This window comes from Myxine glutinosa, chromosome 7, assembly GCF_964187855.1.
Source record: "Myxine glutinosa chromosome 7, kmMyxGlut1.1, whole genome shotgun sequence".
Lineage (NCBI taxonomy): Eukaryota > Metazoa > Chordata > Myxini > Myxiniformes > Myxinidae > Myxine > Myxine glutinosa.
Window position 1 is genome coordinate 90,428,323 of NC_136267.1, and position 19,732 is coordinate 90,448,054.

The 19,732-nt window shown below is 51.7% G+C and overlaps 1 protein-coding gene across 1 annotated transcript in view; it reads left to right on the plus strand.

The window, feature by feature from the left end:
- LOC137431401 (transformer-2 protein homolog beta) overlaps positions 1-6,151 on the plus strand; it is a 49,114-nt gene extending 42,963 nt beyond the window's left edge. Inside the window, exons 7-8 of the mRNA XM_068122696.2 lie at positions 893-966; positions 5,813-6,151. Of these exons, the coding sequence (XP_067978797.1) occupies positions 893-966; positions 5,813-5,823 (85 nt within the window). The 3' untranslated portion in view covers positions 5,824-6,151. The remainder of the gene's footprint in view (positions 1-892; positions 967-5,812) is intronic.
- Positions 6,152-19,732: the final 13,581 nt, after the last annotated feature.

Here is a 19,732-nt window from a genome sequence, read left to right on the forward strand (position 1 = left end):
AACCGTTGGTCCGATTGACAGGAAATTTTCACCATAGGTGCAACTCCACCTCTATAATTTTTTTAAATGATAATTATGACGTCATAGGTCATGTGGTATGGGCGCCCTCTTGGAAAACCCGGAAAACTTTGCACCTCTATATCTCCAAAAGCGCTGCAGAGAAAAAAATGAGACGTGGCTCACTATAAAGAACTCTCCATGTGGAATAACATATGTTAATGATGTCATATGTGCCTCCATTATGACGTCATAATTCGCCAAGTGCAAAATTTCATCCGATCAAGATGAAATTTCTTAAGCATCATATAGGGATAAGTTGGTGGAGAAAAAAAAATGACGACGTCATTGGTCACATGGTTAGGCCGCCATATTTGTTTTAACACTTAAGCCTTAAAAACCATTGAAAACACGTCCTGGCGAGGGTCTGCAATCTCTGATTGCTCTTTCTTGGTATTATTGTCATTATTATTACTGTTATTATTTATTACATTTGTTTCCTTTCTGCTCTCTAAATAGCACAAACCATTCAACAAATATATAATATAAATGGAAGTTCAACAAATATTCAAACTAGAACCCTGTTTGATAATTTTAGATTGTGGTGCAATTGTTATTATTTTGTCTACTTGTTTTGCTGTCCACTCGATTTACTGCGTTAGCCATTGTATTACCTTTTGTTTACCTTTTAAATGAGTCTAATTATGTGAATGAATGATCGTTTAAAGGCCATTTTCCCCGCTAGAGCAGGGGTTAGCCCTAATTATGTTGGCCCTAATTATGTTAACAGGTCCCTAATTAGCTCTAATTATGTATTAAATGAGTAATTATGTATTGGAAAATAATTGCCTGTAAACCTTGGTTACTGATGCATGTCTCCATACATTTGTTCCAGAAGACAGTCTCCGAACTACTACAGGGAGAGTGGTCGATACCGATCACGCTCACGTTCCAGATCCTACTCCCCCCGTGCGTACCATGTTTCCCTGTTCTTGTTACTGATGCCATTTGCTGGCATTGAAAAATGAGATGTACAGCCATTCAGTTTGTTTTGGCTTCCTGAAATAAATAATTATGCCTTTTCATGAATACCCTGTTTGGACACAACACACAATTTCACCATGTTTTTTATATGATTTGATGTACAGATTTTTAAAGAATGTATAGGTTCCTGTTATAGGGAGGAAATCTCCATGTTATTTGGCCTTTATCGATCATTACAGATTAAGCGTCTATCAGTCGCCTTTCATCTTCAGCATGAGGCGGTATAGCCAATTTTACTAATTGCCGACAAGGCAGGAAATGTTAATGACTGATATGTTGCACATCACTTTTATTTTCATGCTATGTGATACTATCAGATAACCTACCAAAGGAAATGCATCTGAAAAACTATTTAAAAGTTCCTTTTGTTTTTTTTATTCAGTGCCCATTTGTTCGCTTTATTACTAGTACAGTCGGACCCCGCTATTCACGGGGCATACGTTCCTGGGAAATGCCGCGAATTGCGTAACCACGAATGGCGGGGGCATTATTTCAATGGAAAAAGGGGTGATTGGTTCCCGAATCGTGAAAATCCGCGAATAGTGAGGAACAAACTGCGAATGTTGAGGCAAAATCTCCCAAATGGTGAGGCATATTCCGAAAATGTCGAGGATAATCCGCGATGGTTGATGAAAGTCCCGGAAATGGCGGGACAAAACCGGCGAATGTCGGCAATAATCCACGAACGGCGATGAAAATCCTCGAATGAATGCCGTGCCATTATTTCAGTGGGGAAAAGGGAAACTGCTAATTGCACTAATAGATACTGTGGAGTGTTTTCATTCTGTACAGTAACTCGCAGGTGTTATGCAGCTGGTGGGATATCCTGAAAAGCAATGTTTACCGTCTACCGTCTGTTGGGATATCCTGCGAAACATTGTTTACCCGTGAACAGCATCAGGATATCACATGAAGCTATTGACAGTGTTCATGATGGGATATCACGTGAAGCTGTTCACAGAGTTAATGATGGGATATCACGTGAAGCTGTTCACAGTGTGAATGATGGGATATCACGTGAAGCTGTTCACAGTGTTAATGATGGGATATCACGTGGAGCTATTCACAGTGTTCATGACGGGATATCACGTGAAGCTGTTCACAGAGTTAATGACGGGATATCACGTGGAGCTATTCACAGTGTTCATGACGGGATATCACGTGAAGCTGTTCACAGTGTTAATGATGGGATATCACGTGAAGCTGTTCACAGTGTTAATGATGGGATATCACGTGGAGCTATTCACAGTGTTCATGACGGGATATCACGTGAAGCTGTTCACAGAGTTAATGACGGGATATCACGTGGAGCTATTCACAGTGTTCATGACGGGATATCACGTGAAGCTGTTCACAGTGTTAATGATGGGATATCACGTGAAGCTGTTCACAGTGTTAATGATGGGATATCACGTGGAGCTATTCACAGTGTTCATGACGGGATATCACGTGAAGCTGTTCACAGTGTTAATGATGGGATATCACGTTAGCTATTCACAGTGTTCATGACGGGATATCACGTGAAGCTGTTCACAGTGTTAATGATGGGATATCACGTTAGCTATTCACAGTGTTAATGATGGGATATCACGTGCAGCTGTTCACAGAGTTAATGATGGGATATCACGTGAAGCTATTCACAGTGTTAATGACGGGATATCACGTGAAGCTGTTCACAGTGTTCATGACGGGATATCACATGAAGCTGTTCACAGTGTTAATGACGGGATATCACGTTAGCTCTTCACAGTGTTAATGATGGGATATCACGTGCAGCTGTTCACAGAGTTAATGACGGGATATCACGTGGAGCTATTCACAGTGTTCATGACGGGATATCACGTGAAGCTGTTCACAGTGTTAATGATGGGATATCACGTTAGCTATTCACAGTGTTCATGACGGGATATCACGTGAAGCTGTTCACAGTGTTAATGATGGGATATCACGTTAGCTATTCACAGTGTTAATGATGGGATATCACGTGCAGCTGTTCACAGAGTTAATGATGGGATATCACGTGAAGCTATTCACAGTGTTAATGACGGGATATCACGTGAAGCTGTTCACAGTGTTCATGACGGGATATCACATGAAGCTGTTCACAGTGTTAATGACGGGATATCACGTTAGCTCTTCACAGTGTTAATGATGGGATATCACGTTAGCTATTCACAGTGTTAATGATGGGATATCACGTGCAGCTGTTCACAGAGTTAATGATGGGATATCACGTGAAGCTATTCACAGTGTTCATGACGGGATATCACATGAAGCTGTTCACAGTGTTAATGACGGGATATCACGTTAGCTCTTCACAGTGTTAATGACGGGATATCACGTGAAGCTGTTCACAGAGTTAATGATGGGATATCACGTTAGCTATTCACAGTGTTAATGATGGGATATCACGTGAAGCTATTCACAGTGTTAATGATGGGATATCACGTGAAGCTATTCACAGTGTTCATGATGGGATATCGCATTAAGCTGTTCACAGTGTGAATGATGGGATATCACGTGAAGCGATTAACAGTGTTAATGATGGGATATCACATGAAGCTGTTCACAGTGTTAATGACGGGATATCACGTTAGCTCTTCACAGTGTTAATGACGGGATATCACGTGAAGCTGTTCACAGAGTTAATGATGGGATATCACGTTAGCTATTCACAGTGTTAATGATGGGATATCACGTGAAGCTATTCACAGTGTTAATGATGGGATATCACGTGAAGCTATTCACAGTGTTCATGATGGGATATCGCATTAAGCTGTTCACAGTGTGAATGATGGGATATCACGTGAAGCGATTAACAGTGTTAATGATGGGATATCACGTGAAGCTATTCACAGTGTTAATGATGGGATATCACGTGAAGCTGTTCACAGTGTTCATGATGGGATATCGCATTAAGCTGTTCACAGAGTTAATGACGGGATATCAGGTGAAGCTATTCACAGTGTTCATGACGGGATATCACGTGAAGCTGTTCATAGTGTTAATGATGGGATATCACGTTAGCTATTCACAGTGTTAATGATGGGATATCACGTGAAGCTGTTCACAGAGTTAATGATGGGATATCACGTGAAGCTATTCACAGTGTTAATGACGGGATATCACGTGAAGCTGTTCACAGTGTTCATGACGGGATATCACGTGAAGCTGTTCACAGTGTTAATGACGGGATATCACGTTAGCTCTTCACAGTGTTAATGACGGGATATCACGTGAAGCTGTTCACAGTGTTAATGATGGGATATCGCATTAAGCTGTTCACAGTGTTAATGACGGGATATCACGTTAGCTCTTCACAGTGTTAATGACGGGATATCACGTGAAGCTGTTCACAGTGTTAATGACGGGATATCACGTGAAGCTGTTCACAGTGTTCATGACGGGATATCACGTGAAGCTGTTCACAGTGTTAATGACGGGATATCACGTGAAGCTGTTCACAGTGTTAATGACGGGATATCACGTGAAGCTATTCACAGTGTTAATGACGGGATATCACGTGAAGCTGTTCACAGTGTTCATGACGGGATATCACGTGAAGCTGTTCACAGTGTTAATGACGGGATATCACGTTAGCTCTTCACAGTGTTAATGACGGGATATCACGTGAAGCTGTTCACAGTGTTAATGACGGGATATCACGTTAGCTCTTCACAGTGTTCATGATGGGATATCACGTGAAGCTATTCACAGTGTTAATGATGGGATATCACGTGAAGCTGTTCACAGTGTTAATGATGGGATATCACGTGAAGCTCTTCACAGTGTTAATGATGGGATATCACGTGAAGCTATTCACAGTGTTAATGATGGGATATCACGTGAAGCTGTTCACAGTGTTAATGATGGGATACCACGTGAAGCTGTTCACAGTGTTAATGATGGGATATCACGTTAGCTCTTCACAGTGTTAATGACGGGATATCACGTGAAGCTGTTCACAGTGTTCATGATGGGATATCACGTGAAGCTATTCACAGTGTTCATGACGGGATATCACGTGAAGCTGTTCACAGTGTTAATGATGGGATATCACGTTAGCTCTTCACAGTGTTAATGACGGGATATCACGTGAAGCTGTTCACAGTGTTAATGAAGGGATATCACGTGAAGCTATTCACAGTGTTAATGAAGGGATATCACGTGAAGCTATTCACAGTGTTAATGATGGGATATCACGTGAAGCTATTCACAGTGTTCATGACGGGATATCACGTGAAGCTGTTCACAGTGTTAATGATGGGATATCGCATTAAGCTGTTCACAGAGTTAATGATGGGATATCACGTGAAGCTGTTCACAGTGTTAATGATGGGATATCCCGCAAAAGCCATGAAAACGCGAAACACACGGCAGCGAACGCAGGAGCAGGTCATGCTTGCGGCTCGTGGAAGATTTTTTTTGCGTATGTCCAGATGATTTGTGCATGGCTGGTGAAAGATGGGTTTTCTAAATGTGTCAAGCTCGCGGCTCGTGAATTTTTTTTTTTTTGCGCCCCTAAAAAAACCACATTCATGGGACACGGCCGCAAATAGAAAAACAGGGCGCATTTTATCAACCGCAAATACGTGGAACCAGCGAATAGTGGAACCGCGAATAGGGTGTTCCGACGGTATTTCGCGGTCAATTTAATATCAGAAAAGTGCGTTTTATTTTTCGAATTTTTGTTCCATTGAAAGGCATTTTTACCCCTGCGAGTATTAGTCATTACCTACTGCTTCATTTAATTTCCATTTTTCTTTCTCAGGTCGCTACTGAATTCCACTTGCAGTGCAGAACCTTGGCATTTGATTCCTCTGGCAATTTGAATGGATTGTCATGAAGAACTTGAACGTTGGTTGGAAGAGTTTGCAAATAAACATTCTCAAGTACCATGTTTGTGATTTTGTTTTGAATTTTTCTTCTTGAATAGATCTTTGCATTGTGACAATGTTGACATTTAGGATTTCACAAAAACAAAAAAAAACCCCTGCTGAGGTTTCTTTGGCGTTCAGTTGGCTTGCTGGATTGATTTATTTCTTTTATTGTTTCTTTGTAACCTGAAACCATCTTTCCATGGACTTATTAAACTTTCATTTTTATTGCATATTCTTTGCAGAGGAGTCTTCATTCATTTTTTTTTAAAGATTTGGTTGTCTATTTTGTTGTTTCAATAAACATTTGTATCAGTATACTGGGTTGTAAACTTATCCAAGGATGCTCCCAGTAAGTCTTTCTTTTCAATTAAACATTTTTAGCCTTTGATATCCTGCCTTTTCCCTGTTTGTCGTAAAAGGCGACAAAAAGGGTTGGCGGCAGGAAGGGCATCCGGCCGTAAAACATTGCTTCAAAAAAAGGGGACCAAAAAACAACAACAATCACGGTGCCCGAAAAAGGCCAACCCCCGCTTTGCGGGGAAAAATGGCCTCTAAAGGTGGTTATTTTTTTTTTATATATCCTGCCTTTGTTGAACTTTGCCTATCAGGGTCAATGAAAATGTGCTTTTATGTAGCAGCCAAAGCACATGCTGAGTTATCCACTCAGCTACATAGCGTAATGTAGCTGCGTACTTACGCAGACTGGACTGCGTAATTGGATTAATTCGTATTTTATCTCACTAAAAGTTGCGAATTCCAGCAAAGAACTAACGGCTAACGGTCTGTGCTGGTGGCACAAGAGAGTAAAATAAAAACGAGAATCTAATGGCTAAAATAATCTGCTCTAAAAGATCACAAATTACTGACATTTTGTGCCATGCCCTTTGTTGGAGCAAAATTTTATATTTGCTCCCAACTGAACACCAAAATTAACCTCTTTTCCTCCAATGAAGGGTAAGGCCTGAAACGTCAATGCTTTGTCATCTTTTACGGCAGATAACTTTAACCATTTTACTCTTGTTTTTGATTTCACTAGTCACTTCAAAATGTTTACAGCTTTATCTCTTCTTGTGAATATTTTCAAAAACACTTTTGCACTTAATGTTCAAATGATACCGAAGGGTTGGCGTCCGGAAGGGCATCCGGCCATAAAAACACTGCCTCAAACAGGGAACCATGATTGTCATGGGGCCCGCAAGGCTAACCCCCGCTCTAGCGGGGAAAATGGCCTTAAAACGATCATTCATTCATTCATTCATTCATTCCTTCATTCCTCTTTTCTCCCGCCTCTGGAACAAACTCCCTCACTCTCTTCAATCCCACTCCACCCTCCAGGTCTTTAAAACAGCTGTTCACCACCATCTCTTATCCTCCCCCATCCAAAACCTTGATCTTTTCTACCCCCGCTAATTTCGGTCCCCTTGTGTTTTATACCTCTGCCCCCCCCCCAACCCCCTCCCCTTCCCATGCCTCCTGCCCCCAAGCCCTCTCCCTCCCACACTTCTCCCTGCTCTCAAATGTTGTGGTTGTGTGCTTCCCCTTCTCTCCCCATCTTGTCTTCCGCTCCCTCTTTTTGTATATTTTCTTTGTCTGGTTGATTTGTTTGTGAAATAAATGTTAGCTCTTTCACGAGCCTCGATTCGGTATACAAAAAAAAATAAAAAAAATTCATTGTTCAAATGATAGGGAAAATGTATCTTTGCAGTCCTAAGTTTTTTGTCCCCCGTCGCACAGCGTAGCGAAAGGGGGACTATGGCTTTCCCCTCCGTCCGTGCGGGTGTGCGTGTTTGCGTGCGGGTGTGCGTAAGCGAAGGACCGCATTCGAATTTGGTGTCGGTGCAACCCACGTCAAAATCCAAGATGGCCGCCGCCATGTATGTCTGATGCCATGTATGTCTTAACCTTGTGAGATGAATATCTTGAAAAATATTCAAAAAAAAGGGAACGTGTACCATGGACGGGAGGAAGGGTATGACAACTGAAGACGAGATGGGATAAATCTGTGCATGAGAGAGAGCAATTTACTTTGGAAGAATTCCCAGGATGAGTTGATGTCAGAGGTGGTAGAGATGGGAGACCAGTCCAGATGATTGATGGCTGCTTGAAGACCGTGCCAGTTGGCCTGAGTGAAATGCCAGACTCGTCGATGCTGACGAGGCTCCCTGAGAATGGTCAGAGAGATGTCCACTTTAACAAGGACATGATCAGATGATCCGATTGGAGCAGAAGAAGAGCAGCAGACATTTTCAGGGAAGTTAGTCATAACCAAGTCCAGAAGAGAAGATGCTCCGTTGACTGAGATCCGGGTCGGGAAATTGACAGATTGTGTCAGTCCCAGTGAGCCGCAGAAGTCCTTTGCTGAGGAGCCATGGCTGGTGAGAGAGGTACCCACACCCAGCCAACTGGCATGATGACAGTTGAAATCACCACATATGAGGAAGAGAGAGTTGGGATGAGTAGATAGAAGTTGGTCCATATTATCAGACAGCGAGATGTAGATGGAGTCATCACTGTTTGGTGGACGGTACAACACACATATGAACAAGAGGTGGGAGCGAAGGGGAAGCCGTAGCCAGAGGTATTCCTGGGGGTGAGGTGGAGAGAGTGCAGTGCAGGGCGAGTGAGGAAGAGAGTTTTTTTTATAAAGATAGCAACCCCACCTCCAGGACGAGGCTCAGGTCTATCACACCGGAGGAGGGAGTAACCCGGGAGAGATACTAAGGAATCGGAGACATCATGAAGGAGGAATGTTTCTGTTAAGTAGATCACGTCTGGTTTGACAGAAGCAACCTGTATGGAGAGATCAGTTAAGTTTGAACGAAGGCCCCGGATGTTTGAGGTCCATACCGTTAATAAAGAGGAAGGGGGAGCATCGGATACAGAACAGGGGGGAGGAGGGGTAGGGTAAGAGGTTGGGAGAGCTGTTGAAGGTGTGTCAGAGATTTCAGAATAGCTCGGAGAAAGGGAAGAATGGGGCGGACAAAAGGTTTGATGGTGATGGTGATTGGGTGAGGCACAATGAGGTGTTATTTGAGGAGGGGGAAGAGCGAGGCAGAAGGTTGGGAGAGATGGAGGTAAGAGTTGGAAGGGGGAAGAAGCGGGGAGGACACTTTGAGGAGGGGGAGTGAGAGGGGGGAATTGAGAAGAAATGAGGGTGGGGAGATTTGAAGGGGAGGGGCGAGGGGGAGTTTGGGAGGGAAGGGACAAGGGGAGGGATTTGAAAGGGATGGGATATGGGGGAGATTTGGAGGGGAGGGGTGAGTGAGGAGTCTAGGAGGGGAGGGGTGAGGGGGAGTCTTGGAGGGGAGGAGTGAGGGGGTAGTTTAGGAGGGAGGGGGCAAGGGGGGAGATTTGAAAGGGATGGGTGATGGGGAGGATTAGGAGGGGAAAGGGGGAAGATTTGAAAGGGATGGGTGATGGGGAAGATTTGGAGGGGAGGGGTTATGGGGAAGATTTGGAGGGGAGGGGTGAGATTTGATTTTAGAAAGTGTACGATTAATGGGAAACGAACATTTATTGCAAAATGAGTTTCTTGTGACCTTCGAGTTAAAAATATGTTTATGGAGGATGGAGTGCAGGCGAGTTTAGGGAATGTCGAAAAAAGGCACTATAGGAGATGCAAATTTTTTTGGGATGAATAGATTTGGTGAGCAAGTCGAAAGCAGCCTTTTAAAGAAGAAGAAAAAGGTGTTATAATATATGACGGAATACATAACTTGAGGGGAAAGTGTAAACGTTGAAGGTTAATAACTGAAAACTATCTGGGGAAATGGGGGAGAAACACGTGGTCGAAGAACGAACGAATAAGAATGAATAAACGAATGAGAACAGAGAAGGAAATGTTTTTTTTTTGTTTTTTTTTAGTTGAGATTTACACAAGGAAGTAGGCTATGGGGTGGGAAGACTGGGAAAACAGAACGAAAGTTATTGGATCACAAACGACGGACCGCTGAGAGAAAAACAAAGCCTCAAGGTTGTGCACTGTACAAGGCCTCAAGACAGACATGAATTAACACGATTTTCAATACAGGTATGAAAGATTTGCACCGAAAATCTTCCTCGGGACACAATATACGTACACACACCATAAAATAAATACAGTTATAACGAAAATACAAATGGGAACAATTACTTAACTTCGATTTCAAATCGCTCACGACGTGGCAAACAGACGATTAATTTATGAAAGACGAGCAGAAGTACCCGGCATTGCCGGGCGGGGGAGGGGAGAGGAAAGGGGGGGGGGGGGGGGAGCGAGCCCCTTGGCAAAGCGAGCGATTTTTTTTTTTTCATAGCGTCATATCGTTCACAGCGTCATCACGTGATCGCTCTGAGCGAATCAGCGCCCACCTGCTCTGATTCCGTGCGCTGAAATGCGCTGAGGTAAATATGAATAAAAAATATGGATCGTCAAATATTTTGAGTTCGGCCATGTTCATCCCAGGCTCAATGGCCATGTCTATGCCAAATATCAAGCACGTAAGCCTCTCCGTTTAGGAGTCTATCGGTAACATTACACACACACACACACAAACTGTGTTTTATATATATAGATAAACACCGAGAAACTTCCAAGGTGCACACTATAACTTCACACACCGAAAGATAAATACAGTTTCGACAAAATACAATTGTGAACAGACAACTTTGAAAACGTGGAGACCGTGTGGAGCTTCGAGAATCCCTGCCGTCGTCTCCATGATCTCGCGCGATTCTCAATCGCCGTGCCGGTAAATTTAGTGCGGCTGGCAGGGAACTGTGCCAGCGACTATGCGGCAGTTGATTACTTGGCCGAGAGAAACCGCTGTGTGATGCATTACATGGGCTATCATTACAACTAGAGTCTCGGACCAATTGCCCCCGGGAGCACTCTGACCAACTACAAGCAGGATGAATCTATATGCGTATCAACAACTTTCTTGAATTTTTACACAGGCTGGTAAAGAAATGAAAGAGCGAAAATGATGGGGGAGATAACCAGGTTAGAGAAATGGTGGGGAAAATGAAACACAAATGGCACGTGGATGAAACACGTACATTTGCCCTCATCATTACGCGATCATACCCGCCCCGGAGCTCTTGCACAACAATCACTTTCATGAACTACAATATTGGGTCGATACACCTGAGGAATAACAGAGCAGAGGGTTGAGATCATAGAGGAAGATAAGGAAAAAAATGTGAACTATAACTTGCCTTCAGCATACCTGCGGTCGCTCCGGCTGGGGCGAAGATGAAACACACATTTACCCTTACGTGATCACACCCCTTTCCCGGAGCACTTACAACAATCACTTACCACAAACTATAATACTGGATCCATACACCGGAGGATTGACACAGAGCTCCGGTTGGAGCGACCATCATTGCCCGGCGCACAAACTCGCACAAACTCGGTCCTCGTGGTCCCCTCTGGGGTGCATGCCGGAGCCTGTCCGACTTGCACGATATTCTGTGGCTCCAGGATAGCTTGTACCGTTGTCCTAGCTGTGGTGCTGAAGGCCTGGGACACCTCTTTTGGAATCCGGCGCTGAGAAAGGTGAACAGGAAGAAGTGTAAAGAAAAAAATGTGCATCTGGAAATTTCTGTAGTGCGAAAGAGAAAAGCATGAGGTATAAAGAAAAGCACAAAATTCCATTCTGTAGATTTTAACTGCGAGCGAGTAAATTTTGGGGCTGCCTGGCACCCAGAGGCAAAACATAATTTTATGTCCCCCTGCTTCCACCTCCCAAATACCCAACCCCAGTCTCAATAGGGCATAGATATAGGGAAACTAGGATCTTTATATTAAAAATGTCAATTAATTGACCACACCACTCAATACAGTATGCCGAAAGAAACAAAGAAATCCCCTGTTTAGGCTGCTCTATGCAATGCCAGATGCCTACATGTGTGCTGACAGCGAATGTGCCGCCGAGAAACCGTGACTCGAGAGGGTACTTGATCATGTGGTTCACTTTTACCTTGACATCGTGAATGGAGAGGGTTCATGATCACGTGCATCATGTATGTCGCATTGGTACCTCGCTATTATTTATTTTCATAAATGTAACACTAAAATACAAGAGATTTCCCGAGGCATAATATTTCTGCTGATATTATTGATGTCACATAACACAAGACACTGAGGCAAATGTGTGTGGCGGCCCTACCCCCATCAGGCTGATTGACAGTCGGTGTCCCGCCCACCCCTCGGATCCCTTCCTATTATTTTACAAAGGAATGTAGTTTTGCGTGCTTGGAATCCTTTCAAGCGATTGATATTACGATACTGAAGGAGCTGCGCTCCAACGCGAGTCGAAAGAATTGACGCGACCAAAGACGGAATTCGTCCGAGTTGCTTTATTGAAACAAAACAGCTCAGGTATTCTGACCAAAAGCCCGTTTATCGGGCAGCAATATATATACACATTTATGCCGGGGCGTTTTCCCGGGAAAAGCTATACCGGGCATGCCCGGGTGTCAAGGGCGAGCCTTGGAAAGGCGAGTCTGGACCTGCCCGGGCGTGTTTGGCTGCGGCCTGGCAAGTCGAGGCTGGGCGTGCCCAGGCGCTCTGGACGAGCACTGGAAAGGCGAGAGCGGGCATGCCCGGACGCTCTGGGCGAGCCCTGGAAAGGCGATAGCGGGCATGTCCGGACGCTCTGGGTGAGCCCTGGAAAGGCGATAGCGGGCATGCCCGGACGCTCTGGGCGAGCCCTGGAAAGGCGAGAGCGGGCATGCCCGGGACAGACGAGACCGGGCGTGCCCGGGAGGTTCGGCCGTGCCCGGGAGAGGCGCGTCTGGCCGTGTTCTGGCCGGTGCAAGGCGATTGTGTGCATCCAGCGGTAACCGCTACACACGCCCCTCCAGAATCGACCTGCACCGGCAGGGTCAATTTAAGGGGGGTCCGGATGACCCGGCTGAAGCGACCCCTGGAGGGTTGTGGGGAGGGGTCCGACGTGGTGGTGGGTGGTCGAGCGGGGGGAACTGTGGACGGGGGGCGGCCTCACCGCGGAGGAAGGGCCAACCGTGGTGGTCGGTCGACGTCCATGTGCGCCGGTTTGAGGCGGTCCACAGAGATCCGGTCCGACCGGCCGCCAACGTCGACGACAAAGGACTTGTCGCCCCGTCGCAGGACCCGGAAGGGCCCGTCGTACGGCGGCCGGAGTGGCCCCCGGTGCGCGTCATGACGCACAAAGACGTACTCCGCTGTGCGAAGCGCCGGGGGGACGTAGGACTGGGGGTCACCGTGGCAGGACGTTGGCACGGGGGCAAATCGGCGGGCGGCCTCCTGGAGGTCCGAGCGCTGGTGTGCGGCGGACCAGGGACTGGTAGCGTCGGGCACGAACTCGCCCGGGAAGCGGAGCGGCTGGCCGTAGACGAGCTCGGCGGCGGATGCCCGGAGGTCCTCCTTGGGGGCCGTGCGGAGGCCCAAAAGGACCCACGGCAGCCGGTCGGTCCAACCGTCGTCCTGAAGGCCGGCCATGAGTGCGGCCTTCATGGAGCGGTGAAACCGCTCGCACAACCCGTTGGCTTGGGGGTGGTAGGCCGTGGTGCGGTGCAGCGTGACCCCCAACGAGTGGGCGACCGTGCCCCAAAGTTCGGACGTGAACTGTGGGCCGCGGTCGGACGAGATGTGCGCCGAAGCGCGCGACCCAGGTGGCGATGAACGCCTGCGCCACGTCGGCGGTGGTGGTGGAGGTGAGGGGCACGGCCTCTGGCCACCTGCTGGTCCTGACCACCATGGTGAGCAGGTGGGTGAACCCCCGCGATGGGGGCAGGGGACCCACCAGGTCCACGTGGACGTGGTCGAAACGCCGTGCAGGCACGGTGAAAGGTGCCAGCGGGGCCTGGGTGTGGCGGTGGACCTTGGCCCGCTGGCAGGCCGTGCAGGCGTTGGCCCAGTCGCGGACGTTCCGTCGAAGGCCGTGCCAGACGAAACGCGCCGACACCAGCTTCTGAGAAGCTTTCCGGCCCGGGTGAGAAAGGCCGTGGATGGAGGCGAAGATGCGGCGCTGCCAGGAAACGGCCACGATGGGGCGAGGCTGGCCCTGGGAGACGTCGCAGAGCAGGACGGTGCCCGCGAAGGGGATGTCGGCCAGGCGGAGGCCCGTGTCCGCCGCCCGGAGGGCCTGCACCGAGGTGTCGGTGGTCTGGTCGGCCGCCATGAGCGCGAAGTCCACGCCGAGGTGGACCGCGTTCGCGCTGGCCCGAGAAAGACAGTCGGCCACAGCGTTGTCTTTGCCGGCGACGTGCCGGATGTCCGTGGTGAATTCCGACACGGCGGAGAGGTGGCGCTGCTGGCGGGCCGACCACGGCTCCGTGACTTTGGCCATTGCGTAGACCAACGGCTTGTGGTCGACGAAAGCCGTGAACGGGCGGCCCTCCAGGAGGTGTCGGAAATGGCGAACGGCCAGGAATAGACCGAGCAGCTCGCGGTCGAACGTGCTGTATTTTAACTCGTTCGGCCGGAGCTGCCGGCTGAAAAAAGCAAGTGGCTGCCAAACCCCGTCCACCCATTGTTCATGGACGGCGCCCTCCGCATAGTTGGAGGCGTCCGTAGTGAGGGCGATGGGCGCGTTGAGCACCGGGTGAGCCAGCAGCGTTGCGTCGGCGAGGGCCCGTTTTGCGCCCGTGAAGGCCGCGGCCATGGCCGCGGACCAAACGATGTCATGCTTGGCCGGCTTGCCCCGGAGGGCCTCGTAAAGGGGCCGCATGAGCTGAGCAGCACGGGGCACGAATCGGTGATAAAAATTCACCATGCCGAGGAACTCTTGTAGGGCCTTGATGGAACGGGGACGCGGGAACGTGGTGATGGCCTCGACCTTGGTCGGCAGCGGTACGGCCCCGGTCTTGGTGATGCGGTGGCCCAAAAAGTCAACGGTCGTCGTGCCGAAGTGGCATTTGGCCGGGTTGACAATTAAGCCGTGCTCGCTGAGGCGACCGAACAGTGTTCGGAGGTGGAGGAGGTGCTCGGCGCGGGACGTGCTGGCGACGAGGATGTCGTCCAGATAGACGAAAAGAAATGGCAGGTCGCGCAGCACGCCGTCCATTAAGCGCTGGAACGCCTGGGCCGCGTTCTTGAGGCCAAACGGCATCCTCAAAAATTCGAACAGGCCGAACGGCGTGATGACGGCCGTCTTCGGGACGTTGGCCGCCCGGACAGGTACCTGGTGGTATCCCCGTATCAGGTCAATTTTGGAAAATATGACCCGTCCCGCCAAACGGGCGGAGAAGTCCTGGATGTGCAGGATCGGGTACCTGTCGGGGGTGGTAGCGTCGTTGAGGAGGCGGTAGTCGCCACACGGGCGCCATCCGCCCCCCGGCTTTGGCACGATGTGCAGTGGTGAGGCCCACGCGCTATTGGAGCGCCGCATGATGCCGGGGTGCTCCAACGCGTCGAACTCGGCCTTTGCCACGGCGAGCTTGGCCGGGTCGAGGCGGCGGGCCCTGGCATAGACCGGCGGGCACGTAGTGGGTATGTGGTGCTCGATCCCATGCCGCACTGCGACGGCCGAAAATGTCGGCCGTTTGAGGGCCGGGAATTCCGCGAGCAGGCGAGCGAACTCGTTCGCCGTCGGGAGGGTGCACGCCAGTTCGGTCGGTGCGGAGCTGCTCATCGTGCACGCCAGGGAGCTGAAGGTCTCGGCGTTGACAAGGCGACGACGTTTGACGTCGACCAGCAGCCCGTGCGCGCAGAGGAAGTCGGCGCCCAGCAAAGCCATGGGGACGCAGGCAGTCACAAAGGTCCACTGAAAGCGCTGGCTGCCGAAGCAGAGGGTGATGTTGCGCGGGCCGAAGGTGCGTATGGCCGAGCCATTAGCAGCGACCAAAGAGGGGCCGCAAACGGCGTCCCGCCTGTCCTGCTCGGAGGCGGGTATGACGCTCAGTTGGGCGCCGGTCTCACAAAGGAAACGCCGCCCGGACGCTTTGTCCTGAATAAAAAGCAAGTTGCCTGAGTGGCCGGCGCTCTTGGCTGGGAATGAACGCCGGCCCGGCCGTTTCCCGACTTGCCGAAAGTGCACGGGGGTCGGCACGTCCGAGTCTTGTGTCCGAACCTGGTGTGGTAATAACACCACGCCTGGTCAGGTGGAGGCCCCGGCCGTCGTGTCGGAAGCGGTCGGTGCGGCGTGGCGGCTGCCAGTTTCACCGGCAGTTCGGCCTCCAACCGCGCAGGGCGCTCGGGCGTCGCCTCGGACGGCGGCAGGCTCCAGGTAGCCGCGCCGATGTGTTGGCCCGCCGAGGAGATCTTATCGGCTTCCCTGGCGAGGGCGCGGGGATCGGTGATCGACGTGCCAGCCAGGGCGAGGCGTACCGGGTGAGGCAGCTGGCGAAGGAACAACTCGCGGAACAGAAAATCCGGAGAGTGCTCACCGAGCAACGAGAGCATATAGTCCATGCGCTCGGACGGGCGCGTGTCGCCGAGCTCGGGCAGGTCGAGCAGGCGCCGTGCGCATGCCGCCGGTGAGAGGGCGAAAGCGTCGAGGAGGAGCGTCTTCAGCGCGTCATACTTGTCGGCAGCCGGCGGGTGCTCGAGGAGGCTCAGGGCGCGGGCCGCGGTGGCGGAACCGAGCGCTGCCACGACGTGGTGGAAGCGGGTGTCGTCCGCGGTGATGCCTCGCAGGGCGAACTGGGAGTCCGCCTGGGCGAACCAAACAGCCGTGTGAGCCTCCCAGAAGGTAGGCAGTTTAAGAGTCACTGCCGTGTCCATGTCGGTAGGTCACCAGTGAAGGAGCCGCGCTCCAACGCGAGTCGAAGAATTGACGCGACCAAAGACGGAATTCGTCCGAGTTGCTTTATTGAAACAAAACAGCTCAGGTATTCTGACCAAAAGCCCGTTTATCGGGCAGCAATATATATACACATTTATGCCGGGGCGTTTGCCCGGCAAAAGCTATACCGGGTGTCAAGGGCGAGCCTTGGAAAGGCGAGTCTGGACCTGCCCGGGCGTGTTTGGCTGCGGCCTGGCAAGTCGAGGCTGGGCGTGCCCGGGCGCTCTGGACGAGCACTGGAAAGGCGAGAGCGGGCATGCCCGGACGCTCTGGGCGAGCCCTGGAAAGGCGATAGCGGGCATGCCCGGACGCTATGGGCGAGCCCTGGAAAGGCGATAGCGGGCATGCCCGGACACTCTGGGCGAGACCTGGAAAGGCGATAGCGGGCATGCCCGGACGCTCTGGGCGAGCCCTGGAAAGGCGAGAGCGGGCATGCGCGGGAAAGACGAGACCGGGCGTGCCCGGGAGGTTCGGGCGTGCCCGGGAACAGTGAGTCCGGGCATGCCCGGGAGAGGCGCGTCTGGCCCTGTTCTGGCCGGTGCAAGGCGATTGTGTGCATCCAGCGGTAACCGCTACAATACCAAAGGATGCTGCACGAAGTAAAACTGTCGAGTGGTACCAGAATCGTTTCCATTGATGGAGGCAGCTCGGAAATATGCTGTTGTAGCGGTTGCCGCTGAACATACACAATCGCCTTACACCTGCCGAGGACGCAACCACGGAGCGATCGCTGTGCTGGGCTCGCCCAGACCGCCCGGAGACGCTCAGTCTCGCCTTTCCCGGGCATGCCCGGACTCGCCTTTCCCGGGCTCGTCCGGCCCGTCCGGCGACACCCAGTCTCGCCGTTCCCGGGCATGTCCAGGCACGCCTGGACCGTCCGGCGACACCCAGTCTCGCCGTTCCCGGCATGTCCAGACTCGCCCAGGTCTCCCGGACACGCCCAGTCGCACCTTTTAAGGGCAAACACTCCGGCATGAGATATTCGAGTGCTTGTATATAATGCTGCCCGATAAACGGGCTTTTCAGAGTACCCGAGTTGATTTGATGCAATAAAGAAACTCGGACGAATTCCAGCTTTTTGTCGCGTCCAATCTTTCGATTCGAGTTGGAGCACAGCTCCTTCATTGGTGACCTACCGACATGGACACGGCAGTTGCCCTCAAACTGCCTACCTTCTGGGAGGCTCACGCGGCGGTTAGGTTCGCCCAGGCGGACTCCCAGTTCGCCCTGCGAGGCATCACCGCCGACGACACCCGCTTCCATCATGTGGTAGCAGCACTCGGCTCAGCCACCGCGGCCCACGCCCTCAGCCTCCTCCAGCACCCGCTGACAAGTACGGCGCGATCAAGAAGCTCCTCCTCGACGCTTTCACCCTCTCATCGGCGGAACGCGCACGGCGCCTGCTCGACCTGCCCAAGCTCGGCGACATGCGCCCGTCCGAGCGAATGGATTACATGCTCTCGTTGCTCGGGGAGCATGCCCCGGATTTTCTTTTTCAAGAGCTGTTCCTCCGTCAGCTGCCTAGCCAGGTACGCCTCGCCCTGGCAAGCACACAGATCACGGATCACCGCGCCCTCGCCAGGGAAGCCGACAAGATCTCCTCAGCAGGCCAACGCATCGGGGCAGCGACCTGGAGCCTGCCGCCGTCCGAAGCAACGCCCATGGCACCCGAGCACCCGGCACGGTCGGCGGCCGAACTGCCGGCGCAATTGGCGGCCGCTACGCCGCGCCGACCGCCTCCAACACGATGACCGGGGCCTCCACCTGACCAGGCGTGGTGTTACTACCATGCCAGGTTCGGACAAAAGGCCCGGACATGCCGACCCCCGTGCACTTTCGGCAAGTCGGGAAACGGCCGGGCCGGCGTTCATTACCAGCCATGAGCGCCGGCCACACGGGCAACTTACTTTTTATCAGGGACAAAGCGTCCGGACGGCGCTTCCTGTGTGACACCGGCACCCAACTGAGCATCATACCCGCCTCCGATCAGGACAGGCAGTCCGCGGTTTGCGGCCCCTCCTTGGTGGCGGCCAACGGATCGGCCATCCGCACCTTCGGCCCGCGCAACGTCACCCTCTGCTTCGGCAGCCAGCGCTTTCATTGGACTTTTGTGACCGCAAGCGTGCCCATGGCTCTGCTGGGCGCCGACTTCCTCTGCGCACACGGGCTGCTGGTTGACGTCAAACGGCGTCGCCTCGTCAACGCCGAGACCTTCAGCTCCCTGGCATGCACGTTGAGCAGCTCCGCGCTGACCGAGCTAGCATGCGCCCTCCCGGCGGCGAACGTGTTTGCTCGCCTGCTCGCGGAGTTCCCGGCCCTCACGCGGCCGACGTTTTCGGCCGTCGCGGTACGACATGGTATCGAGCACCACATACCAACCACGGGCCCGCCGGTCTATGCCAGAGCCCACCGCCTCGACCCTGCCAAGCTCGCCGTGGCCAAAGCCGAGTTCGACGCTTTGGAACACCTCGGCATCGTGCGGCGCTCCGATAGTGCGTGGGCTTCGCCACTACACATCGTACCGAAGCCGGGGGGCGGCTGGCGCCCATGTGGCGACTACCGCCGCCTTAACGACGTTACCACCCCCGACAGGTATCCGATCCCGCACATTCAAGACTTCTCCGCCCGTTTGGCAGGACGGGTCATTTTTTCGAAGATCGATTTGATACGGGGATACGTCAGGCCGGCTGACGTCCCAAAAACGGCCGTCATCACGCCGTTCGGCTTATTCGAATGCCATTTGGCCTCAAGAATGCGGCTCAGGCGTTCCAGCGCTTGATGGACGGCGTGCTGCGCGACCTGCCGTTCCTCTTCGTCTACCTGGACGACATCCTCGTCGCCAGCACGTCCTGGGCCGAGCACCTCCGAACACTGTTCGGGCGCCTCAGCGAGCACAGCCTAATCGTCAACCCGGCCAAATGCCACTTCGGCACGACGGCCGTTGATTTTTTGGGCCACCACATCACCAAGAACGGGGCCGTGCCGCTGCCTACCAAGGTCGAGGCCATCACCGCGTTTCCGCGTCCCCGCTCCATCAAGGCCCTGCAGGAGTTCCTCGGA